The 25,071-nt window shown below is 42.0% G+C and overlaps 4 protein-coding genes across 8 annotated transcripts; all 4 read left to right on the top strand.

Moving 5' to 3' along the window:
- The first annotated feature begins 755 nt into the window (after window positions 1-755).
- pbxip1b (pre-B-cell leukemia homeobox interacting protein 1b) lies at window positions 756-10,771 on the top strand. 5 transcript variants are annotated; one of them, XM_029505400.1, is made up of 11 exons: window positions 756-853; window positions 2,795-2,871; window positions 3,227-3,302; window positions 3,578-3,618; window positions 4,349-4,760; window positions 5,649-5,882; window positions 6,036-6,059; window positions 6,729-6,781; window positions 7,091-7,204; window positions 7,377-7,467; window positions 7,787-10,771. In XM_029505400.1, exons 2-11 carry the CDS (start codon window positions 2,821-2,823, stop codon window positions 9,373-9,375), a joined length of 2,685 nt encoding a protein of 894 aa, XP_029361260.1. In that variant the 5' UTR covers window positions 756-853; window positions 2,795-2,820; the 3' UTR covers window positions 9,376-10,771. The 5 variants fall into 5 exon arrangements, with proteins under 5 accessions (XP_029361260.1, XP_029361259.1, XP_029361257.1 ...); XM_029505399.1 differs by having other exon boundaries at window positions 7,784-10,771; XM_029505397.1 differs by having other exon boundaries at window positions 7,377-7,611.
- Window positions 10,772-12,072: 1,301 nt separating this feature from the next.
- LOC115045475 (protein S100-A11-like) lies at window positions 12,073-14,172 on the top strand. Its single transcript, XM_029505180.1, has 3 exons — window positions 12,073-12,210; window positions 12,359-12,493; window positions 13,781-14,172. Exons 2-3 carry the CDS (start codon window positions 12,365-12,367, stop codon window positions 13,913-13,915), a joined length of 264 nt encoding a protein of 87 aa, XP_029361040.1. The 5' UTR covers window positions 12,073-12,210; window positions 12,359-12,364; the 3' UTR covers window positions 13,916-14,172.
- A 576-nt stretch (window positions 14,173-14,748) lies between these two features.
- Window positions 14,749-19,801, top strand: LOC115045048 (protein S100-A1). The gene is made up of 3 exons (XM_029504519.1): window positions 14,749-14,906; window positions 19,148-19,269; window positions 19,370-19,801. Exons 2-3 carry the CDS (start codon window positions 19,150-19,152, stop codon window positions 19,523-19,525), a joined length of 276 nt encoding a protein of 91 aa, XP_029360379.1. The 5' UTR covers window positions 14,749-14,906; window positions 19,148-19,149; the 3' UTR covers window positions 19,526-19,801.
- Window positions 19,802-21,298: 1,497 nt separating this feature from the next.
- s100t (S100 calcium binding protein T) lies at window positions 21,299-23,069 on the top strand. The gene is made up of 3 exons (XM_029503486.1): window positions 21,299-21,389; window positions 22,311-22,473; window positions 22,575-23,069. Exons 2-3 carry the CDS (start codon window positions 22,312-22,314, stop codon window positions 22,737-22,739), a joined length of 327 nt encoding a protein of 108 aa, XP_029359346.1. The 5' UTR covers window positions 21,299-21,389; window position 22,311; the 3' UTR covers window positions 22,740-23,069.
- The last annotated feature ends 2,002 nt before the right edge of the window (window positions 23,070-25,071 follow it).

The following is a 25,071-nucleotide window of genomic DNA, read 5'->3' as shown; positions in this document are numbered from 1 at the left end:
TAGCGAAGAGGTTCTCAACATTAGAAAATTGCAATTTCATTGAGGAATAGGTTTAGCAAATCATAGAGCGGTGTAATGCATTTAGACCGATCATTTTTTATTTCTTTTTTCAGGGTCTGTAGGTTCCCCCGCGTGGGGTTTTCAGGAGACACTGGAAACACATATTCAACCCTGTTGATCTGAGATCTGAAGGAATGGCACCCTGATGTTCACTGTACACACCAAACTGCTGTGGCAATGAATAAAGGAACTAATGAATAGAAAAATATTACCTTTATGTCTGCAATTCTGTTCATTTTACCTTGATTAGATAGGCAATGTAAACTATACTGCTGAGAAAAGGAGTAAAAAAATAGTTGGTTGAGGTGTCACGTATTTATTTGACGGTTTGCGAATGTGAATGCCTTCAAATAGGTTCAATTCATGATTTATTTATTTAAGAAAAACAATGGATATATTTCGCAAGTTGTTTTATATTATATCGGAAAGGCGTATGCCGATGGGACCTTAAGTAAGAGCTTAGAATTTCGTGGACTATCACTGCTGAAAAATGAAGACTTTATTTTATTTTATTTTTATTTTGGGAAAAAAAAAACCTACAGCTATCATCTGCACGTGTCAATCAATTTGGATGCTCTCCCAGTGAAGCACAGCAGTACCGCGCTGCTATTGGTCGAGGTGGACGGGAGGAGGCGGGATCAGAGCGAACTCGGCCTGTGATTGGACGGAAAGCATGCGGCTCATCCAAGTTCCGGAGGCACGTCCTGAAAGCCAAAGTTGATTGCGGAGACTCCGGACTGCTGGTCCAAATGTGAGACAGGCTGAGGAGTCTGAGGTGAAGTGACCGACTACGGTAAGAGCCGCCTGACTCTGCACTGAACCTACACACTCTTATTGCAAAGTTAAAATGTCTTTTCATTTGTTGTTGTTGTTGTTGTTTTCTGCTTCCGTTGCGTCGCCAACGTCGTTTGTCGTCACTTTTTCCTGGTTTCTTTTGTGACTTCGCAAACTCAAACTTTTTAATGGCTAAAGCTAGCAATGCCCGTTCAAGTTCAAAATCAAAGTCACGTATCTTGCTATTAGCGGCCTCCAACACGTTTGAGAAGTCATTTTTATTTGTTAGAAGCGGCGTCAAGTTTAATTTCCCTGTGAGTCCATCTTTATTGAAGAGTCTCTGTCACGTACTTCACTCTTTCACTGTGCAAACATGAGAGCTGGATGAACTTCCTCTGTGATGCTGCGTTCACTGGCATCTTAGCATTGCTGCCCTAATGGCCTGTCCTGTAGTTTATTCTCTTGACCTTTTTTGGTATTTTCCAGTGCTGAGAGAGGAGGATCAGATAAGGCCTGCAGCACGAACCCTCTATTTGACTTTATTTTATTAAGGAGAATGTACATGGGCATTTATTTCCCTCTTTCATTTCAGGATGATCTCTTTTGTTTAAAGATGTATCAGCAAAGAGGGCTCGGGCATGGTGTTAAGTATCTGTAAACAAAGTTAAGGTACAATGTAACCCATTCCACCGAAGCTGCAGCTGTATTGGTTGGATTGAACATTGCTAGGATCAGATGGAATCAAATAGTGAAAGGCATTGAAAATTAACCACTAGATTTGTGGTGCATTTGAAATAATAATTTTAAAACTGTCCTGAGAATGCATTGCTGCCATGGCCATCTTCTGCATGCTTCTGCTTCCTGTCTCTGCTCAATCTCTTTGCAGCTATATTTAGCTGGTGTCTTTTTAAGCCACACCACTATACACTCCACAATGCTCCTTGGGCCCAAGGCTAGATTCAGTAGGCTTCTCTTGGGAGTTGCTCGATTAGGAGACCTAAATTGCGGAGCTGGAACAGAATTGAATTGAGGGAGTGAAGTGTGTCATTAGGCAGACATTATGTGGTATTAACTTAAGTAGTCCATTCTTTTGGCATTTACTGATGAAGACTAAACTTAATAAATATGCATATGTTACACTATCCTCTGCTGCTTGGAAGGAAAGGTTTTATAAAGATGTAATGCTTGACACCTGTCTCTTACCAGGATGTAAAATAGAAATGTTTGTGCATGTTTAAGAAGCGAAGACCACCGATGTAGACACGAGGAAAACGGATCCATTACATCTTCATCTTGCTGTAAAACCTGCATCTCTTGTGCAGTGTAGAAATAAACAGGACCCAGTTGAAATGTGGCAGTTTGTAGGCATCTATTCAAGAAACCAGTTGCTTTTGAAATAGACTGCCTGTATTTCAAGTACCGCTGGCCTTAGTTACCCATGTCTCTGCCAAACCATTTCTCTACTAACCCTAAAACCAGGGTGATCAAAAGGCCCACAACACATACAAACTACTAATGAAGAACTGAATGGGCAATGGGACTTCCTGCGCACACACGCGCGCACACGCGCACACACACACACACACACACACACACACACACACACACACACACACACACACACACACACACAGCAATGTGTTGACACACCTTACAGTAGGGCCTTTATTGGCAGAATGGGTGAGGCTGAACAGCAAAGTCAAATATTCAAATCTGTGCCTGGGTACACCAATGATGTAAATTTCTCAAAGCTGCAGTACATGCCCTGCCATTACAAATGTGCAACGATAACAGGTCCCCTAACATCTTCTCTCTTGGGGGTTAGTAGAGGTCGCTTCTCTAAGTTTGATTCAGAGTGTAATGAAGGACAGTGGCATACAGAGCCTTGATTCAGTGTTCTCTCTGAACCAAACCACTATTAATCATGTAATCTGTTCTTTATGTTGTTATTTTGTTGCAGGAGACAGACAAAGCCTCTGGGGGGCCATGTCTGGGGGCAGCAGTGCTAACAACAGCTGGACTATCCTCACTCCTGAGGTATTGCTGTAAAGAGCATAGGAATATGACCTCAATGAAAGTGCATTATTTAAAAAAAAAAAAAGAAAGATAGAAAGAAAACTCATTGTCCCAATTGGTTTTCTTTTGGGTCACCTGAATATGAAGTAGGTTTCTTTAATAAGACTGTCCATGCTTCTTGGCTTTTCTTGGATTTATTCAAAAAGCCTTTTTAAATGCACACACACCTTGCCTTGTTCAGTGGCTTCTTGCTGTAGCAACTGTATAACTGAAGTTGATGCTTATAAATTCTGTTACTGCGAAACACCCAACATATGGACAAATTTTTCAGATGATATTCTGTCCATTGCCTGTCTGTTGTTTCTGTCTATACCAGGAGTCTGTTGCTGAAACCCTGAGGCCTTTGGCCGAGGCAACAGAGCACCATGAAGAAAACCTTGCATCTGCAGCAGGTGCTCTTGAATTTTTTTTTTTTCCCCAGGTCTTACTTATTCAATCAGTTAAAACAGTAAAAATATACTGCAGGACTCCTTGTACTAAAATCAACAATACTCCATTTCAAATCATGTTAAAACTGCAACTTTAAACTTTCCTTTTTTTTAACAATAATATTAGGAATAATATATTTTATTTATAAGCCACCTTCCAAACCCTCAACAACACTAACATAGGGTTAAAGCAGATGGAACTCCAGTAAATGACACAATGTCTGTGTTTGATGGGACAGGCTCTGGAGCAAACCTGCCTGCAAAGGGACGAGAACATCTGGTAAGAACACTAACACAACATTTCCTATCACATAGTATTTATTCCACAGATTAGCTGAATATGATGGCCATAACAAAAGTGTTCTGATGTCTTTAATTTTGTGAGTACAACAGACTTGGGGTGAATCCCATATACCCATGTACTCTGAGGATATACAGGACATTTAAAGTGCTCATACTGTAGCCCCCTATTTGACTGTGATTGGCCAGAGCTTATGCTGTCACATTATCACCATTTATCATCATTTATCCCTGGAAAATGGCTCGTCAGCTTTTACCAGGCTACAGCTTCATTGGAAGAGTTTTGAAATAATAGTCATCCCTCTTAGCTTAGCAGTGCCAACACAATGTCTGTTTTAAGAAAAGTAGAAAATAAGAGAGTGGTTTTATTGAACAAAGACTTTACTAAAAGACGGCTTCACAGAAGGAAGGAAATCAGACATTTAAGCAACACCTTGTGTTTTTAAGGTTAAAGGACAGGTTAAAATTATTGGGAAATGGAGTTGGATGAGAATGTCAAAATTAATCTGATCTATTTCCTACAAGGCTAATTTAGATTAACATTAAAACTTGGAGATTCATCCTGGTTCAGCTGTATTTATTGTATAATCATATTAATCTGGAGTTGCCAAGATGTCTCACTTTTGGTTTTGAATGCTAGAATATAGGTTGCCTTAAAATTTTTACGTGATAGTGTAATACTTTGAGGGATTTTGATTAACTGATTGCAGGTATCAGAAGAAAAAACTGCAGAGCAAAGTGGAGACACCAGCACAGAGCAGCACACCTCAATACCTAGCGGTGTCACTGATGCCACTCTTCCCACTTCTTTGGAAGTCTCCAGCAGCTTTGTTCCTGGCAGTGATTCACTGAGCCAATCAGAGGGCCTCCCCAAGGGGCCAGCACAATTCAGCCCTGATCCTGATTCATTCTCTGACTCCTACTCTCACATAACTCCCTCCCCCGATGAGCCACCAGCCTCAATTTTGAACACAGAGACTCTGGGTGGGCTGGAGTCTTTACAAGAAGAGGAGAGGTTCACACATGAAGGAACATTTCATCCACTAGATGGAAAAGAGCAACAACAGGAAGGGGAGCAATCAGACCAATCTCCAAAGACAACAGATTTAGGGAACCAGGCAGGTATGAACAGCAACAATCAAAGTCTACATTACATTGATATAATAACCACAGCGTCATAGTTTTGTGCATATATGCCAAAGATTATAATGTGCTTGATGGATTATGGACTTGTTCAGTATCTGGGCCAGGAAGTTGTCTGGAGAGGCAGTGGTTGGTATGAGGAAGGGACCATGATATGACAAAGTCTTATTTGCATGACACCCTGCAGAAGTAAATTGGCTTCAGAGGGACTGGGAGCTCTAAAGTTTTTTTGCAGTGTGGCATTTTTTTGTATGCAGATCTTTGGTTCAGGACTACCTTAAAAAATTTGTCCTATTTTGCTCTTTTGTGCTTCCATTCATACATTTTTATTTTACCTACTAGAGTTCAGTGAAGAACTCTTTGCTGCACCTTTACGGCACCACTGATCTCCATCAATGGGATACATTTAGCCAGTTTTTTCTTGGTCCCAGAAGTTCCCAAATAAAGTCTTTTGAATTACTTTATGCAGTTTAATGGAAAATATAGAAATGCAAGGGTACAATTTAACAAGTATACCATGAACAGCAGACACAATAAGGAGGCAAGTGTTACCTCTGTTTTGTCTCATACCGCAGGATCACACCAGTTACAGCACCCTATCTGCTGTGCAATCTAATCAGTTCTCTGAATGCTACAGTAAATGTCTGCCCAATAATGCACAACAGCTTTAAAATAATAAATGTCTGAAAATAGAACAGTGGATTGGATCCCTACAAAATAAGCAATCGTTTTTGGCCTTTTTTTTTTTTTTTTTTTCCCCCCCACAGTTTATGCCTTGAGGTGTAGACATAGAATAGATTAAAAGTTATTGCTAAAATACACTGAAAACAGCTTTACCTCTTCTTTCCTGTGCTGATTCCCCTGTAGATTTAGTGGTGGATGAGGAGCAGGCTGAGCGGACACCGGAAGAGGGACAGCCAGAGGTGAGGAGGAGGAGGTCTCTCTTAGCTGCTCTGGAACGGATCGGGAAGGCAGATGACGAAGACGAAGTAGAGGAAGAGTTTCAGCTCCCACAACGAGAAGAAGAAAGTGGGTTCTCTGTGAACAAGTGCATTCTTGGTGCTGTCATTCTGCTGGGCCTCGGCACCATCTTTTTCTCAGGTAGGCAACATAATTTGATCTATTTATTAACACTCCACCCAATCTCCCATGTTATTTTAAATTGATTTTGAATTCATGTTAGTTTGAAGAAAGTAATACTAGTAGTGGAATGGATAAAGCCCACTTTGCAACTGAGGTTTATCATACCTGCAGGTGTCTTCATGGACCTGGATGAGGGTACGTTTGTTTGTGTGTGCATGCAAGTGAGTGAATGAATTTCTGCTTTCTTGTCAGGATATGTTTGTCTATTTGAATGTGCATGCAGACAAATAATTCTTTGCTTCTGATGCTTTAAAAGTGAGTCACTTAAATCACTGCTTTCAAATGTGCGTGAGCAAGAAGGTGATTTATGCCCTTTTGCAATGAAGGTTATTTCTGATGGTTAATGAAAACCTTGTACCACTTCACTTTTTTTCTTTTCTTTTTTTTTTGCCTTGATTACTGTGCCTTTTTTGTCAACTCTTAAATTGTCCCTATTTTTTTTTTTTTTTTTTAGCATGAACAGCATACAATCTCACAGGAACATGGAAGATAAAGTAAAAGTTTAAATCAGCTGAAGTGGAAATGAAAAGTTTTCAGCCAGCAATTAATATATAATCTTAAATCTTTTCTTTGAAATGGTTCCATATGTAAGCCTTTACTCATTTGAGCCACACCTATTTATCCCTTGATTTTTGTTTGGGTGGTTGCCACTTTTCTCAATAAAAAGCAGCAGAATGAAGATTCTGCTTGTGCTCTTTGGCATTATTATGTATTACATACATACATACATACATACATTACATACATAATACATATTATTATGTATTATGAATGTCAAAATAAAGCTCTACATAATGTTTACAGAGAGTGACTATGGAGCCAGGGAACTGAAAAATTCAGAAGTACCAGGACAACAGGTCAGTCTGACATATAATACAACAATAAGATTTGCTCGTTGTGCCATTTTGTTTACAAGGACAATACAACACCAGAGTAGCGCAGCTTGAAGGTTTAGTGTGATTATGCCCCGTAGATGACTGCCCACAATGCTGGCAGCCTTACTGCTATTGTCTACCAACTGCGCTCCTCTGGACTTCTGTTCTTTCCCATTTCGTCAACACATAATGTTCTCTCATTTCCCAACTACTTTGTTTGGCAGTAGTGATTCTGAGAAGTCCTCTAAAGATTTGCCATTGTCTTATAATGTGTGTCTGATTTGTTGACAGGAATGGCTTAATCCAGAAGTTCCCCCACCTGCAGTGGATGTCAAAAATACAGAGTTTCTAGATAAATTAGCTAAAGGGAATCAGCAAATTTCTGTGTTGGAAGCCCAACTTCAGGTATGACTCCATTCTGTCTCTCACTTTATTTCTTCTCTCTCTGTGTGTCTGCGTGTGTGTGCATGCGCACACCCAGTATGCATACAGGGTTAGTGCATGTGTCTGTAAAGGTGTCAGTGAGTGTGTAATATTCTCACCGGGCCCCTTTTCTTGTTCCTTTTTCTTCAAACAGGCACAGAGAGAAGAGCTAAAAGTAGCCAAGGGACACGCAGCTGAGGAAGCAAAGGAGCAGCTGCAGTGGGAGGAGGTGGAGAAGGAAAACAGTAGGTTGAAGACAGAGATGGCATCTCTCCTTGTTCTTCAGAAAGAGAATGAGAGGATGAAGAAAGAGCTGGAGTCTGTCCCGGCCCTACAGAAAGAACTAGAGACACTGAGATCGGCTCTCAATGAATTAAAACACTCTGCAGGTACAAAGGATCGAGGGAGTAGGTCGGGAGGGGACATGACAGAGGGTAGAAGATGTAGAAAGATGATACGTATGAGAAAATAAGCGAAAGTGTAGGATATTTCTTCCTTCCTCTCACTTGACTTGTCACCATTTATCTCTGTAGTTGTAACCACTTTTTGATTTTTCTTCAGCAGCCACTGAAGTCCCCGTGAAGCTCACGACATCACCCCCTAGTGGGCATTCAGAGGACAACAGACAGAATGCACCCAGACCTGCAGATAGACAAGCGAGGAAACAATGGGATGACCAGAGGAAGACAGAACGGAAGGAAAAATATGACATAAGAGAAAAGGAGAGCTTGAAAGAGAGGGAAAAAAGTGAACACAAGAAAGATGAACAAAAAGAACGCAAAGATGAAGATAAAGGGAGAAAACGCGAGCAAGGAAAGTTTGACAAGGAGAAAGGAAAAGAAGATAAGCAGAAGAGAGAAGATCATAAGACAAAGCAATGGAAGGAGAAAGACTGGAAAGAGGATAAGAGGACCAGAGGTGATCAAGGAAAGCCATGGAGGGCAAGGGAAGGGAAGAAGGAATGGACAGAAAAAAATGAAAGAGAAGATTGGAAGGAAGAAAAAGACTGGAAAAAAGCAAGAGAAAGGAATGTAAAATTAAATGAGAATAAACAATGGCGCAGTAAGGAGAAGAAGGATGGAAAGGACCATGCAGAGAAGTACAGAGGCAAGGATGTGTGGGAGGGAGAGGAGGTGTGGAAGAAAGGAAAAGATGGATTCAAGGGAAGTGGGAATGAAAAAGATTTGAAAGAGAAAGGTGAGAAGAAAGAGTGGAAAAAAGGTGGTGAGCGTAGGGGTAAAAATGGCAGAGATGAGAGTAATGATTGGAAAGGAAAGGGTCAAAGGAAACAGTGGGATGGGAGTGAAAATCACAACCAGAACCTTTGGAAAGAAAGGAAAGGGAAGGGCGAGAGGAAACAGTGGAATGAGAAAGAGTGGAAGAGTCAAAATGGTAAAGATGATAAGGAATGGAAGAGAAAGGATGAGAGAAAACAGGGGAACGAGGATGGGTGGAAACGTAAAGATGACAACGAATGGAAGAGGAGGGAGAAAAATCAGTGGGAAAACAAAAAGGAAGAGTGGGTGAAAGGACAGAGAACGGACAACAGAGATTGGAAAAAGGATAGATCGGTCACTCCAAAACACCAAGATGAGCACCAGTTATCTGGTAATCACCATCATGACCACCATGAAAAGCTTGAGTGGGGAGATGAGAAGGTCCCTCACACACATCGCAGACCTTCCCTGGACCAGCCAGAGTACTGGGACCAACAGAGAGACCGGCTACAGCGCAACTCAAAACCACCACAACACTGTAACTCACTGGAAACCTGTGCTCAGGCTGAGAAGCTGCTTCCTGTCCCGCTTCCTGAGTTTGATGCTATCCTCCAAACATACCTAGGCAAGGCAGAGGAGTTCGGAGTGGATGCTTTCAAAAGAGGGGAGCTCAAAAAGCTAGCTACCGAGTTCTTCAAGGACGGGCTCTTTGTTCATGACCAGATGAGCTTTCAAGATTTTGTGGAGGATGTGGCTGATATTCTGGAGGATATGGTGGAAGGTGACGAGAACGAAGAGGAAGATAGTGGCATAGAGGAAGAAATGGAGAAGTTTGAGAAAGAAGTCATGAAAAAGTTTTCAGCACCCAGAGTGGGCGAGAAAGAAGAAAGAATCAAAGGGGAGGGGAGGAAGGAGAGTGGACGAGGACGTGGCTGAAATGGAAAAATAATTGATGGAGCCGTCAAAAGCAGCCAAGAGAAGTCATGACAGATGAGAGGTTGTTCAAAGGGAACACATGTTATTGGACCATAAATGCTTACAAGTATACATTAATCATCCTGTCATCCTTATTTTATTTTATTTTATTTTTTTGTCTTTTTTGGTCAATCTTAATTTACCACTGTTGTCTCCTGTCACAGCGTTTCAACTTCTGATTTAATTTCACAGTTTTTGGGAGGTTTTGTATTTCACCTGCACACATAAGAACACAGTGAGAGAGAAATGGAGGTTTGTCCTCTTAATCAGATCATATGGTTTTGTCTTGGGTTTTTTGGGGGTGGATTTTCAAGAGAGGAAGAGGCGTGACTGCGCTCTTCAGTCAATCTTCAGCTTAATGTATCCATAGCAAACTATAAAACCTCTGAAAGCTTTAGTTTCATTTCTCTGACTGAGCACCTGAAGGTTGTTGAACATCCAGGAGTGTGACGGTCACTTCTGCTGAGTCATTTACTTTCTCCCGTTACATATGGAAGATTAAAGCTGTTAAAACAGAGTAGGCTGTCACTCTGCTTTCTACCACTGTAGTCGCACATTACACCTCTGCCACTGAAAACAGCACTGTAGAAAATCTGCATATTTTTACGCAGTGAATGTCTTTTTCCTGACAGTCAATGTCAGATTACCTGTAAAGAATTAACAGGTTGTTTGTTTGTTTTGGGTTGTTTTTTTTTGTTTGTTTGTTTGTTTTGTTTTGTTTTGTTTTTTTATAAAGATGGAGTGAATGTGAACTGCTGCAATAGTTTAGGGAATATTTTGTGTGATGTTAGAGAAATCTGCAGTGATTTTTATTTTAAGTGTTTGTACATATTGTATGTGCATAAATATATAGTTAACTTATTTTATAGAAGTTGGCTTTCTATAAGTAGAAAACAATCTGCAGACACATAAAATGTGCACATGTTGAACGTGTATGTTTCTGTTTCCAGATACAGAACTTGCAATATATACTGTAATAACTTAAATTGTTGTTTTATTATAAACACATTTGTTCATATTGATTAAAGTGGTCACTAAGCATTGAGTTAATCAGAATTAGCTGTAATACATATATATTTTTTGTCTTTCAATGTCAGCTCTTAAAAGTTGCTAATTCAAGGGCCTATGGACACTCAGAAATTATCTTTCAAAGGGCAACCATGCAGGATAGAGACTTTTGTATGTTGGGATGCTCATATTTGTGCATATTATTGTCATAAGAGCAGAATAATAAATTTGGTACATCCACGTGATTTAAAAAAAAAAAGTATTTTGTTGCTTTCTCCTCACTTGTGAATTATTGAAAACCCTGGGCATCAAACCTTTTCCCACTAAGGAGTCATTAACTGACAGACAAATAAAACTACCAACCTCCATTTGATAATGTTTTTTTTGTTTTGTTTTGTTTTTTTTTTCTCTCTCTCTTTTAGATGTTTTGTGTTTCAGACTGTAGACGTCAATAGTCAGACATTCTGTTGCTGTGCTATGGGAAGGCTAGTACAGAAATCCATCCCTTTTCTTGATATTGTGAAACTGCTGCACTGTGGCTTCAGTGGTAATATCATACACAAAACCACACATACCTATCTACTCATCCATATCCTGCTTCAAAGTTTCATGCAGAGTTGGGTTCCCTAACGTACACTTCTCTGTAATGAATAACTACCTAATAAAGTCTTTGAAAGGAGACACCTTAAATCAGTCCCATGGCACAGCTAGAAGAGCGTGTGGCTGTTACCTGAGAGTTTTCCCCACGCTGTTATGTTCTGTTTTTATTTGATTTTTTTCTGCCTTTTTTAAAGCATAAACTGCACATACTCTCCAGGCCAGGGGCTGGATGACTGGGTACAGTTGGCAATCAAGAAATGTGGGATGTATAAATGATGTTTTGAAACAGGCAAACAAGTCTTAAGAGGCAAACACTTGTGCAGTTGAGCATCGATCATAAGGCCAACTAGCAGCATGGCCCCGTGGAAAACCCTGATGCTTTTACTCTGCTGTGTATAGATAGTGCTGTGAGTTCTCTGAGATATATGTTTTGTCAGTAGCTGCTCTCTCCTTCTGCAATGTCAGCCAAGGGAATGGAGGATAGAGATGTTTAGACTGCAGTTTCAGGTGTTGTGTGTATGTGTGTGTGTCTCTCATACAGCTGAGACAACAAAACAACATGAAGGCATATTTGCCTGAAAAAGCTATTGTACTTGTTAGCACTAACTGTCTCCCTAATATGCCAGTCGTGCACATTCTGTCAGAGCTTTGGATGAAATAATGTTACTCTTCTGAAGTGAAACCCAAGTGGCTCATTCTCAAAAGTTTGTGCGGCACAGACTGTATAATTATGTCTGATTTACTGCTTTCTTTTTGCTCTCTACAGCAGTCTCACCCACAGTTGCACACACATCGACAGGAATAGAAGAAATGGTAGACTACGGTTCATGCATCAGCATGAACTGAGTAAAACATTTAACTGGTAGTACACAGACATCGTGTCATGTTTAAACTGTCCTGGCCTAAATTGCCAGTGCAAGTTAGTTAGGGGATTTCTAGAATGAGGCAATTCATCCAGTAATCCTTAACTTCTAGTTGACTAGTTGCATGTGTCACATCATGGAAGAAGGTCAGTGGTGTGTGGGTTTACATTTTTACTAGTTGCAATGAATAGAATACCAAACAGAAAGCTGTAAATATATACAGACACTTTGGTGAATGTTTTATCTTCTTTGCCAGGATTAGTAAGCTAGAAAAGACCATGAGGGGTTCTGTCGACACAACGTCATCACACAAATACCAGATTTGGTGAGTCTTTATATGTGCTGCCAGATTCAGTAAGATCTAATTCTTGTTCAAATGTTGTTTCTTGTCTAGCACCAGACTAAACAGTTCATATCATCTCTTTTTCTCATTCCTGAAACTGCGGCCTAACTTCTCCCCTTCGGTCTTTCAGCTCGGGATGGAGTCTGCTGTTAGTGTGCTGGTGTCCCAGTTCAAGGCGCATGCTGGCAGCGATGGTTCCCCAGACACGCTGAGCAGGGACGAGTTCCACAAACTGGTCAAATCTGAGCTGCCGAACTTTGTTAAGGTGAGTGATGTAGGTTTAACAAACGACAATATTACAGTGATAGTTTAGTTGTATTGTTACAGTTCTGTCACTTCGGTGCGTTCTTGCATGAACCAGGTTGTGAGATTTCCATTCCAATATACAAGTTACATCCATGGAGATATTTAGCAAATAGCAGTTTGTTGTAAATGTGATCATTTGCAGATATTCTTGTTACTCTGGCTGAGTAGCTTTTTATATTGTATACTCAAAATGAGTGTTATCTGAATAATAACATATGCACGATGTCCCAATTTTTTCCTGACAACAAATCCAATGAGAGCACAATAACTGAAAGTAAATCCTGAAAGTATCCCTCAACGAATCTAAACAGTTTACTTTTTTTAAAGTAACATTTGCTTTTAGCTGCAGTGCGAACCTTTGTTAAAGAGTCCCTCAGTCTTTTGATGACAGAAGTATATCTTATACAACTCTGAGTTGTTTTGGAAGATTTATAACTTCAGTAGTTTTTCTAAAATAGTAACTAAAATAAATCCTCTTATTTCAATATAAACATTGATTTTTGACAAGGAAGTGTATCAGAATCAGGAATATATTGTTTACTATAGTCTTTTCTGTTTTCTCATGAGGGTGTTTCCACATTAAAATCATCTGGATGTCATATCAGCTTTTAATGCTTTGACCATGTAATTAAGTGTTAGTCATCACTTTGACGTGGGCAGTCTGTGATGCTTGTTGTCTTAGTGTACTTGTGAGTCAAATAAGAACACTTAAAGGGAATGTTTTCCAAGATATTGCTTATTCCTGCCTGTGACCTTTGGTAAGAATAAGAAGTTACACTGCAGGACAAAACAGCATTTCATGTTTGATGTTAGAGACTCCACGCAGTGTAACAGCAGTGTAACAACAATGAAAAAAGAGTTGCCGCTCTTCATAGACTTTGAAATCTGGCGTAGTTGTGGTTCTATTGTAGTCGACCTGCATGTTAAACCAGAGCACAGCGGTAGAAAGTAGCAGTTCCTGTGGCTTTGCAGAGAGTTCAGAGCTCCCTCCTCTCAATGTGGAAAATTCCATGTTTCTTCTTGTTTGAGGGTCGAGGCAAACACAGCGGCCACTAGATGGTGACACAGTCAAAGATCCTTGTGCTGAACCGACTCTGCAAATCTTGCATGAATTTGTGGACGGACTCACTGTGGCAGAGGCGCCAGCAGTTTGCCACTGTCTCATCTGAGCGGCCGAGCCCTAGGTCATCCCCCTGCGCCTGTCAGACTCGATTTCCTCTGATACGCGTCTTCCTGTTTTCTCCAGAATGCTGACGACCCTGCTGTTGTTGACCAGCTGATGAGCTCATTGGACAACGACAGTGATGGAGAGCTCAGCTTCCTGGAGTTCTGGCAGCTGATTGGGCATCTTGCAAGCAAGCATGGGGGGTTCAGCCAATAGAGCGTCCTCAGATTCTCTGTTACAGTTCCACATATTGTAAGTGATTTACAGTTCGGGAATTTGGAAATTGGCCAAATGGAAAACGCCCTGAATTTGGTTTGAATACACATTGTGTGTTTATCTGTGGCTCTCTTTCTCTCTTCAGTCTTTTATCTCACCAGCTGCTGCCAAATTGGCACACAGACCATCTCCCAATATGATTGAACAGTTTCAGCAGTTTTAAAACCAGCCCTGTCTGTTTCCTCCACACACACAGATGCTTGTACTCACAGGTCTGTCAGGGAATCCATTGTCTACTAAATGTGTGCACAAGCGTTGTGTGTTATTGGCTTGTCTGTTTCTCAGAAACACGCCTCCTGTTATTTGTCATCCCTCTCCAGGAGAAAAACTGAGGTGTGGTGTTGACCGAGCAAAATCAGGTTTTAACTCTGGAAATAAATCCAAAATAACATGTAACTCCCCGTCTCTAACTCCCCTGACCTCATTCTGATGGATGTTGAGTTTTTAATTCTAGTTTTCAGTGTGTCAAGCTGTCTTTTTGCAATGACTCCAGTTTCAAGGTGTGGCCTGGTTACCTCTGTGCTGGGAGCTTTGACGCGTGCACTTAGTCACGAACGCGCTCCTGTTCTTACACGTTGAGAGAAAATATCCTGGGAAAAAAACAGACAAAGAGGTAAATATGTTGGGATGAAGCACACAGACAAATAAAGTGAGTGTTTCCGCGTTAAGCCACATGATAAAACTTGTGATAAGTGTGTCAGAGAGTGGAGCTGAAGACTGCAGGGTTGTTCAGGCTGCGCCTCTCTCACATTCCTTCTCTGAGGCACACGCCCTATGACAGTGAAAAAAACTGTTGGCTGGAGTGAGAAGTTAAATCACGGAAAAGATATGTGTTGCAACTTAATCCAGCCCAAGACTGAAGAGGAGGATCTCTGAGAGAAGGAGCGGAGCTGCTGAAGCGGATTCTTGCCTTTTGTTTCTTGCCCTAACGGTGAGTCTGCTTTACTCTGATCCGTTTTTTTTTTTTTTTTTTTTGCCAAATCTCTCTTTTTTGAACTCCAAACTAATTTTCCGGGCAGACTAGAAAACAATCGATTCCTCTTCTTCTCCTCAAGTGTGTCATCATTGTGTCATTCTGCGGACGCAGCTACAGCCGCAGGGATCGGGTTCTTCTTGGTAATCTAGCCCCCATCCCTTTACACTTCCACCGAAACCAGAGTCCAGAGTCACGTTTACTTATTCATCAGTTGTGTGTCCGTCCTGCCTCTGGCAGCTCTACAAATGGTGGGATTAGTCGGGGCTAAATGTGAAGGGGGCCGGGGTGAGCCCCTGACCCTCCGTGACGCGCGGCTCTGGCTGTGGGTTTGGCACGGATGGGCCAGAGCCGCCCTGTTAGACCGAGCTGACCGTGAAGTGGGACAGTCGCAGTCACATGTGGCCCGCTTCGGTCTGAATTATTAAACCGAATATGATAAGAATCTGTCGGCCGGACCCGGATGGCTCCAGCCCGGTGGAGTTTGATGACGCACCGGAGAAAAGGCGAGCTGGGCGCTGACAGGTGATTGCAGGAGGACGACAGGGGGACACACCTAGTTCACACAGCATGAGCAGGGAGAGGCCGATCGGTTTCTAATCAATGCTCATGAGCCAAACGTCCGGTGTCAGCCAGGAATAATTACCAGTGGTGATCCTCTGGTCAGCCCGAGGCTCACAAAGTATCCATGTGAGCCTTTAGTGAGACTTTCCTGCAGTCTGTGAACTGCTGAGGCCGGATCAGGGGGGTGGGTGGCCTACCCTGATCTACTCTGGACCGGTTTGTACTTGTCAAAGCAGTTAAAGTAGTTTCTCAATGTGGCTGAATTTCCCACAGTCTGCAGGATTCATTTGTTTGATTTGAGAGGAGTTGCGAAAATGCAGAGACAGACATGATTCATTCGTTTTCACCTGCAGTATCTGTAGATCACACTAATGACTCAGTACAGTGTGGTGGCACATAATTATTTATTAATATTCATTCATCGAAGGTTTAACCCGAAAACCTCTTTTGCAGGGAAGATGAAGCCAGAGAAAATAGCAATACAAGTTACGCTGTGAAGCCACATAGATCAGAGGAGAAGCCGTGTACCTCTTCATTTAAACGGCCCCGAACTCTGACAGAGAACCACATTCAGAAAAACCTTTTGCCATTTTATGATAAAAAGAACTAAATCCAGAGGCAGATGTAGCAGAAAATGTTTTCAATTTGATGATCTGGATCACTAACCCTAACCCAGGACGAAAAGACACATCTTACAGATTGTGTGAAAGCCATCACTTCACAGTTTTCCTTATCTGGTCATAACACATGCTCATATGAAAATGGTAACAACAGGTTATGGCTGAAGACAAAAAGACCAGAAACCACTGAGATGGAGCAGTGTTTAACTGAAAAGCCACAAAAAAGAATGGACATCCAAATAAAACCATGTTTGGGGTTAGGGTTAAAAAATTATATTTGCGTCATGATGATCTGTCTCTGAGTCTGAGTCTGAGTGCAGTGAAAGAGAAGTTACACAACTTCATTCGTATTCAGCGCACACACCCAAGGCCTCTTGAAGCACTCATCAGGTGAAACCTACCACGTGTTCCTTTTCTACCCATTTGTAATTCTGCGGCCCTGATGACTCCGGTCCGTTTCATGTTCATCGCATTACATTTGGAAGAGAACCTAACGGATGGTAGGCTGGTGGACATTTTGAAAAATGACCTGTGCAGATGCATACACACACAAACACTGGCTGGCCTGCTCCTCTGCTGCTATTTGTCCTCCAGGGTGTTAGGAAGGTGTCGGGACAATTATAGTAACCTATTAAATAGTGATGACCAGCATGCTGATGACATCTGCTCCCTTGTATGAAGGAAAGAGTTGTCTGTGCATATGTGTGTGCGCATCCATGTGTGCGTTGGCAATGCTGGGAGACATGAAACACAATCCAGGGTTGGGTGGCTGCTCTCACTCACCCAGTAATTAGGTTAATGCAACAGAGGTCCTAATTGGTGTTGTCCTCCCTCAGATATTTGTGTGTGTGTGTGTGTGTCTTTCTGTCTATCTGTATGCCTTTGTGTGTGCATCAGTGCGCATATTGTGAGCATCGAGGTGTGACATGTGTGTCAGATGGGAGACTCACCAGCTTCTACTGTTACTCCCACAACATGGCCCCAGGCTGCTGTCACCATTAGCCGTCCTCTGGCCACCACTGCATTGTGGTAGTTTCCAGCATTCAATGGAAATCCTGCAGTGAGCGCACACCCCACACAGCTGTGGCACACAACTCTGTCCACGTCTCTGCAGCCTTTACTCCGAGCAGTTACCTCAAGGGAGAAGGGACCCAGTTGGCTGAATTATATCAGGATACTTCAGGTTGCATATGTACACGTGCTCTTTTAGCTCTGACTGTTGGCAAAGAGTGACCTCGATGTCCCAGTTCTATTAACTACATAAATCACAGCGTTTTCAGCTTACTGTTACTGTTTTTGTTTGCTTGTTTTATATCACATTCAATGCCAATAATATACAATATGTACTAAATGCTAAGTATGCTAGGGTATGTAATGTTTCTGCAGTCACTGCGTAAGAATTTCATCTCTGTCCTGATTGAGATGAATAAAAATGTTTGTGTGCATACAGCATAAACAACATTTTATTCAAGATACACTATCAACGAATTTTCACAGTAAACTCTTCTTGCAAACAAACGTTCTCTTAACCATTTTAATAAACAGGATATGCGGAAATGTTAAAACTCATCAAAATGCAGGTTTAAATCACGACTTTCCTCCATTTGTCCCTGATCAGTTTTATCCCACCATCAGCACTTTGTTTTAATTTGTTGCAGACAAGGTTTTCTCAGCAACACCCCCAAATTCTTCTCTGTAAAGCACGTGTATTACTTCACGAGACAAAATATCATTTTATAGCAGACACTTGTCAGAACGTTTTGTTCTTACACATGCTGTAGAACATTAATAATAGCTCTATATATTCAAGTTGACAGTGTGACAATCAGGCAGCGTGCATGCTACTACCATCCTGAAACTGAAGCAGCTAGATGGAGTTCAGCCATTGTTAATTTTATTACTGACATCTGGGCTTTGCCTATTGTTCAGACGTTCCCCTTTAAAACCTGTTTGTGTTAATCAACAACACATAAAACTGTGGAACTGGAACGTTGCTATTGTTTTCTCAACGTTACATCCGATGAAAGCTGTTGCTCCCGTTGCCATCCAGCAATGTTAAACTCACAATGAGAAATGCATGACACAAATCAGAACTGTTATGTCATCAGCTAAGGAATTTTCCTCAAATGCCTTTTCGTTTTTCTCAATGAAACCAGAGTTATTTTTACATTCAGGCTCGCTTTCTTTGACTTCTCGTCAAACTGGCCCGGCGATGTTCTTCACCTCATACTTGAGCACAGTTATTATGCAGTTATTTCCTACAATGTGAGGGGACGTGTGCTGCAGCAGACGGGCAGCAGGCAGTAATCTGAACCGGAGGCCTCCCACTGCCTTGTGGGTATCAGATATCTCCTGTCAGAGATCACAGCTCCCATTGTGTTTACCTGAGAGACCCCCCTCCTCTCCAGCCTTCCATCAGCCCTCCTCTCTTGCTCTGTTTACCTCCGAGGCCCTCCAGGCTCCATTGTTCCATCTCCCCCAGTTTCCTCCTCCTCTCCTCACCTATGCTGACATCATTCGTGTGCCGTATTCACAGAGGACAAAGCCAGATCTATTCAGTTCATCAAATTTTAAGTTGTGATCTGTCAAATAACAAATGATTATGTTTGTTACATCATACTTTAATTGCTATTATAACTCTTATAACACTTAATATAACCATCCCATTTTTTAACAAATTCGAGGGATTCTGAATTAAGTGAAATGTTTAGCACATTATAATTTATGTAATGGTTGCACATAATTCATTGTAAAGAATCTCTATTCTTAATTAGTTTGCATCCCAAGGTTATTATGCACATTTATTCTTTCTGAAATGCAAAAATAAAAAAAGTTTTTTTATGTGCCAAAAGCTTTGGGCTTTTGGCACATAAAAATGTGTTTCCATACAAATTCATGGGAGTGGAAATGGTAACCGAACAGTGTGATGTCTGAGCGTCGGAGATAAGCCATATCTCTTCTTGTTATGCCCTAAATTCTCCTTTCTTCTATTTGCCCTTGCCCTCCTCTCCTTAGATATGGAGTCAGCCATTAAGACGGTGGTGACCACATTTCTCAGCTCTACCAGGGGGAAGGAGAACCTAGACGGGAAATCCTTCAAGAAACTGGTGGAGCGACAGCTCGGTGGCATCATGGAGGTGAGGCCTCAGCTGTGAACAATGCAAATGTGTGTAAATGTGTCATAAAATGTGCTCTGCGTGTATATAAAATAATAATGGCTATTTGTTTGTTTGTCAGGACACAAACAGCTCCTCCGCCATTAAGGAGATGCAGCGGGGACTGGACGAGAACAGCGATGGAAAGATCAGCTTCCAGGAATACCTCACTCTGATTGGCTACGTGGCCAACTCCCTCAGTCAGAGCAAGAGTGGATCCAATGCAGACGCATCATAGATGCCTGTATGTGCCAACAAAATCATCTTCTTTTTTCCGTTTTTGTTTTTTTTTTTTTTATCAACATTCCATAATCACTTTCATTCAATGAATCCTACAGTTGTCTAATGCTCTGAATCACATCTTAATGTCTGTCTGGATCAATAATTTTTTTCAGTCCCATCATCCACTGTTAAGTAACCATTGAAGGACTCTGAGCTTGATGTCTTCTTTTTATATCAATTAGACAAATGCCGCTTCCTATATTTTCAAAAATAAAAAATTGTATTACAACCACACTGTGTACATGTTTTCACTAAAATTTCATCATTGAGGAACTTGCTTCATTGTTGGTCACCGCCGACTTCAATGTTGGAAAGCAACAAATACATTCATACAAAATCAGCAGCTCGCCTCATGTGGTTAACCCAAAGGCACATCTGCAACAACGCCTGTTCCCTCCACGGCTAAAAATTTCACCGTGATGTCCCTGGATAGTAAAAATTTAAAGGCCTTTAGATGCTTCAGCTATTGCAACCAGACCCTGACATGCAGTATGCTCTTCCTATTGTGGTGCATTCTCCACTCTGCAACACTATACATGCACACATATGGTGCATACAAGCATATACACACTATGCTGCCGCACTCAGGCTCATTATGCTGCAGCAACTACACATAAACATGAAGATGCACTTACAAGATAGTGACAGACATTCAAACATGCATGTCATGGCATCTTGTAATGTATCTTTTGCGTTCATTTGAATGGCGTTTAATGGTTATGATCTTCTAGATCATCCAAATGTATTAAATGATTATTTGTATTTTTCTTTGCCGTTTCGTTTTCTATCCATCCCCTTTGCTGTATTGTTTACTGCTGCTATTGCTTTATATTTGGTAGATTGATGACCTCATACTGCCAAATTGTTTCATATGCTTCATGCATTTGGTCTGTTTTGGATGTTTTTGTGAAAATGTGTATCTGTGTGTGTGTGTGTGTGTGTGTGTGTGTTGCCTTTGTGCTTTTTCCAAAGTCTTTGTGTAGGGATTTCTCTGCATGGCTGCCAGGTGTGATGGCTCCATTCATCTGTGCCACACTAATCATTCAGGTACTACATCAGGCATGACCCCTCCCTCCCCCAGTAAACGTCTCACCCTCACACGTCCCCGCTTCTCTAAAATCACATTATGTGACTTATCAAGTTGTTAATCTTTGTATTTATATCAGCATCCCTTCCAAGCCTGGCCTTCGTTTTGACTTTGGGTGCAAAGCGGCTGCAGAACAAGCTGCCATGATAATCCACGGTCATGATACAGGCTGTAGCAAAGTAAATGCCTCACATGTCCGGCTGTGTCTGTGTGCTCAGGAACAACTGTTGGTCTGATGAGATCAGCTCATCAAACAACGAATCTTACAGTCTAATTCTGTGTCTCTAAAACTCAATAGTCACACACTGTATTGGCACAGTCACTTAATTTTAAGTGAAGGGCTTATCATGTGTCTTGTGCTCATATTAAGGGTGCACCAATTTACCTAATGTCTTCCTGTAGTTACAGCGCCATTAGTGCTATCTGTCAATATGTCATCTCTGAGAGGAATGGGAGGTGGTGGTGTGTGGGGGATGGCGGTCTTACCTGCGTCCATTCAGCAGATAGCAGGTGTCTGATGTGCAAACAGAGAAAGAGGAGATAAGGTGGGGTTGGGGCGGGGGAGGGCTGAAGGCGGGGATGAGCAGCAGGTGGAAGGAGGGAAATGGGAGGAAGAAAAGGATGGGACGAGTGGACTGACAGATGTATTTAAGACGTTGTTCCCCCACGTCCTCCACATCCATCCATCACTGCTGCCTTCTCTCTCTGCACCTGGCCAAGATCCTCCGCTCAGGTAAGACACAGATAGCAGGATGTAGAGAATATATGTCCTCACTGAAAAATCTCTCAAAGGTTGTTTCTGACCAAGTAGATTGTCATACAGCTGTAATGTCAGATTTTGTGTAACTCACCAACGAAAGGCAGGAAGACCTTTCAGGTTATTCACTGATAACTTGAGGAACCTTATTCCACCTTTTCTCTACAATGGCAAGGTAGAAACGACATCTGACATTTATTTAATGCTGCTGATTTCGTGGCCATTTGGGCTAATGTGCCTGAAACAAGAAGTGATTGACAGCTGAGTAAAGTCTTCACAGTTCAGAGGTGATGTAGGTTCAGAAGAGGAAAGTACTTAACTGCCTGCCGTGTTTTCTACAGTCCAACATAACTAAAGTAAAAGCCGGATCAGGTTGCTTCGACGTTTCCTCGTTACATCTCCTCCACTGGTTCAGCTGCTTCACCAGCTTAGAGTTTCACTCCTATCAGCTGCCTCGCATGTCTGACTATCCACTGATTCCCAGAGATCCTCTTCACTGGGCCAAAGCAACAAAGAGTGCGAGGATAGGTTTATCTGTAGCAGAATCTTATCAGGACCACTGGCAGGGAGGAAACACTCCTGATGAGGGAGAGCGAACTTGTCTCCAGGGCTGTATGGTATGATGGAATCTGCTGGCAGGAGATAGACATGCTTGCATGCCATCAGTTTGTGGCGATGTGCTGCGTGTTTTCCTTCCTGCCTCACCAGTATATCTGTCAGTCAGCTTGGCAGGACTGTGTCGCAGACAGGACTGCGCCTGCATGTGTTTTTGGATGACCATAAGCAACAGATGGATGCTTTTACCCGTACTGATTTGCAGCAGACTTGCAGCAGATTTTGCAGGCAGAAGCACTGACATGTACTGCTCTCGCTGTCTCCTCCTCTGTCCTGCTCCAGAATGTCCATGCCCAACTCAGAGAACGCCTCCACCCTGGAGAACGCCATGCAGCTCATGATCCAGACCTTTCATAAGTACTCTGGAAACGAGGGGGACAAATACACACTGAGCAGGGCTGAGCTCAAAGAAATGCTCACCACAGAGCTTGGCAACTACCTCGGGGTAAGGATGTGTATGTCGGCTATATGCTGAGCGGCAATGTGCATGTGAGTTTTGTACATACTGAACAGATCTCATCTCTTTTTTTATCCTCACACCTGCAGAATGCCCAGGATAAGGAGGCAGTGGACAAAGTTATGGGAGATCTGGACTCCAACAATGATGGGGAGGTAGATTTCACCGAGTTTATCATACTGGTCGGAGCGCTTACTGTTGCCTGCAATGACTTCTTCCTGGAGTACAATGAAAAGCAAGAGAAGAAGAAGTGAATGCCCTGGCATTAGGTGCAGGGAGGGCCTTGGGGGTTTTACGAACAGGACAGGATGTTCTCTCTTCTGTATAAAAAAACGTTTAGATAGAAGAGAGGAACATCCTGACACAAACTTCACATGCACAAATACACACACAGACCCAAACATGTCTAATAGTCATCTGAAATGTAAATGGAGGATGTTGGTTGTTTGCAATGTTCCATCAGTCCATTACAAACTGTGTTTACTGCAATGTGAAAATCAGGAGAGTTCAGGTCAGTTTCAGCATCCTGTCATAGTTGAATAAGTGAATATATCTCTCTTTCTTTCTCCTTTCATCGAGTAAATCACCCAAACAAAGGATTTTTCCCTGGAAAAAATAAATGTGATGTTTACTCAACAGAACAATCTGGTTTTTCTTTATTTCAGCAGTCAAGTCTGAACTCATCTAAACAGCAGAGGGCAGCAGGTGGCCCTCAGCTCATTTCTTTGGCTCTGACAGAGGATGGTTCCATTATCTTTAATGTGCTTTAAGGAAGATTGATATGGATTTGAAATAAATAATTAAGATACGTTTATATAGCAAATCGCTCTCAATATGAGTGTTATAATATTCACTCAGGAGGTTGCTGTTAACATCATCATACTCTTACTTCAAGTGAAGCCAGCAGGTTTGTTGGAAAGCCTAGTTTTTATGTTTTTACTGCAGCATAGTAAGAGCTTGAGGTGACCTTGGGTGGGCCCTACACCCTCGATTGTTTAAAGGTCCTGCTTCCTAAAGAACAGAGAGCAGTATGTGACTCCGTAGGCATGTGTAGGGTTTTTTTTTTTGTTTTTTTATAAAAAGGAAGTTACCAGCCTGAATATTAGAAAGCCAGGAAACGCTTCTTTCTTTCATGCTATCCTGTCGTGTAAGAATAATTCACACATATGAGTGCGACTGCAATCTACTGGCCATAGGTTACGTGTGTGTGGGTGGGGGTGGGAGGATTGGGGGGGTAAAAACACAGGACACTTCGTTTGATTAATCTGAACCTACAACCTTTATTGGACTGGTTAAGGTGTGCACAGGAGCAGATTTCAGAGTCAGGAAGGAGAAGGTGAGCGATAAGCGTGGATAATGAGAGAGGAAGTGAGAAGAGAGGAAGGAGAGTGGAAAGGTCGGTGAAAGAGAAAAGAGGGCGGACAGCAGCACTTTATCCATGTGGAGCTGTGCAGCCTACAGTTTTCACAGGTCTCTGATAGGCTTTTCACACTTAGTCTGGATCTGCCGGGATCTCCCTGGGTAATCCCATCCTCTGGAGACAAACAGAAAGAGAGAGACGCAGCTCTCCATCCAGCACTGTCATAGCTGCAGACTTGGCCACCTGATCATTAAAAACTGAGGATTAGACAGCATTTTTCTGAGATTCCTGGTGGCTTTTCTGCACAGTAACAAAACTAACAGTCCTTTGTCTCGGCCTATCCTGCTTTATTCCTCCTCACTATCTGGATTGTGCTTGCGCTTGTTGTGGTCTGATTCTCCACTTTTTTCAGTCTTTGAACCTCAACTGCAGCATCTTTATAAAGTCATACACATTTGTGACATCAGGTAAATTATTATTGCCTATGACGGCGTCAGTATGGACATATTGTAATTTCATTGCTGAAAATCCACTCAGCTGTCAGAGAACCTGGGAAGATTGTGGAAGATTAATGTGTCATTTTATGATATAAAGGAAAAGTGACCTCATAAGTGTTGTAGAGAGTGGAGGTTATCGTTATTCTGACAGGACTAAAAGCCAGAGACATGTTTGTCCATGGAAGACCAGATAAGAGGGAGAGGAATAGAGAGAGGTTGGCAGAGATTAATAGAAAGTGTGTGTGGTTTGGGGGTTGGAGACACACAAGCACAAGCACACGCACACAAACACACACACACACACACACACACACACACACACACACACAGTAGGTCCTGCTGAACATCTCACAGATGTGATCATGGACTCGGGTATGGGCACACTCACATGTATACATATGCTCTTAATATTACATACATGAAGAAAATCCACCACTGGGGAGGAGAGGACAGGGGAGAGAGGGGAGAGAGGGGGAACATGTGAGACACTGTCTTGCTCTGATCTGATGATCTGATGACCACGGCAATGACAGAAAATAAGCAATTGTGAAATTACATATTAACACAGACTATATTTCCCGTCCGTCCACCAAAACACCTTGATTTACACGTCAGTTTTTCCAACACTGAGCATTGTCTTACAGCTCTGAATACTGCGCCCTGGAGAAATCATAGTCCCCTGACCACCCTAAATTAAGTCCTCTCCAATATCATGGCTACAAGTCCTCT

Source organism: Echeneis naucrates, chromosome 6 (assembly GCF_900963305.1).
Source record: "Echeneis naucrates chromosome 6, fEcheNa1.1, whole genome shotgun sequence".
Taxonomy (NCBI): domain Eukaryota; kingdom Metazoa; phylum Chordata; class Actinopteri; order Carangiformes; family Echeneidae; genus Echeneis; species Echeneis naucrates.
Note: the sequence above shows the minus strand (reverse complement) of the source record. Positions and strands in the feature narration are given on the sequence as shown.

Excerpts from the sequence above, each read along its gene's own strand:
- pbxip1b (XM_029505396.1), top strand. The coding sequence starts at position 2,821 with ATGTCTGGGGGCAGCAGTGCTAACAACAGCTGGACTATCCTCACTCCT. Across the intron at positions 3,619-4,348 it reads CAAAGGGACGAGAACATCTG|GTATCAGAAGAAAAAACTGC; the intron begins GTAAGAACACTA and ends AACTGATTGCAG. Across the intron at positions 6,060-6,728 it reads CTTCATGGACCTGGATGAGG|AGAGTGACTATGGAGCCAGG; the intron begins GTACGTTTGTTT and ends TAATGTTTACAG.
- LOC115045475 (XM_029505180.1), top strand. The coding sequence starts at position 12,365 with ATGGAGTCTGCTGTTAGTGTGCTGGTGTCCCAGTTCAAGGCGCATGCT. Across the intron at positions 12,494-13,780 it reads AGCTGCCGAACTTTGTTAAG|AATGCTGACGACCCTGCTGT; the intron begins GTGAGTGATGTA and ends TGTTTTCTCCAG.
- LOC115045048 (XM_029504519.1), top strand. The coding sequence starts at position 19,150 with ATGGAGTCAGCCATTAAGACGGTGGTGACCACATTTCTCAGCTCTACC. Across the intron at positions 19,270-19,369 it reads AGCTCGGTGGCATCATGGAG|GACACAAACAGCTCCTCCGC; the intron begins GTGAGGCCTCAG and ends TTTGTTTGTCAG.
- s100t (XM_029503486.1), top strand. The coding sequence starts at position 22,312 with ATGTCCATGCCCAACTCAGAGAACGCCTCCACCCTGGAGAACGCCATG. Across the intron at positions 22,474-22,574 it reads AGCTTGGCAACTACCTCGGG|AATGCCCAGGATAAGGAGGC; the intron begins GTAAGGATGTGT and ends TCACACCTGCAG.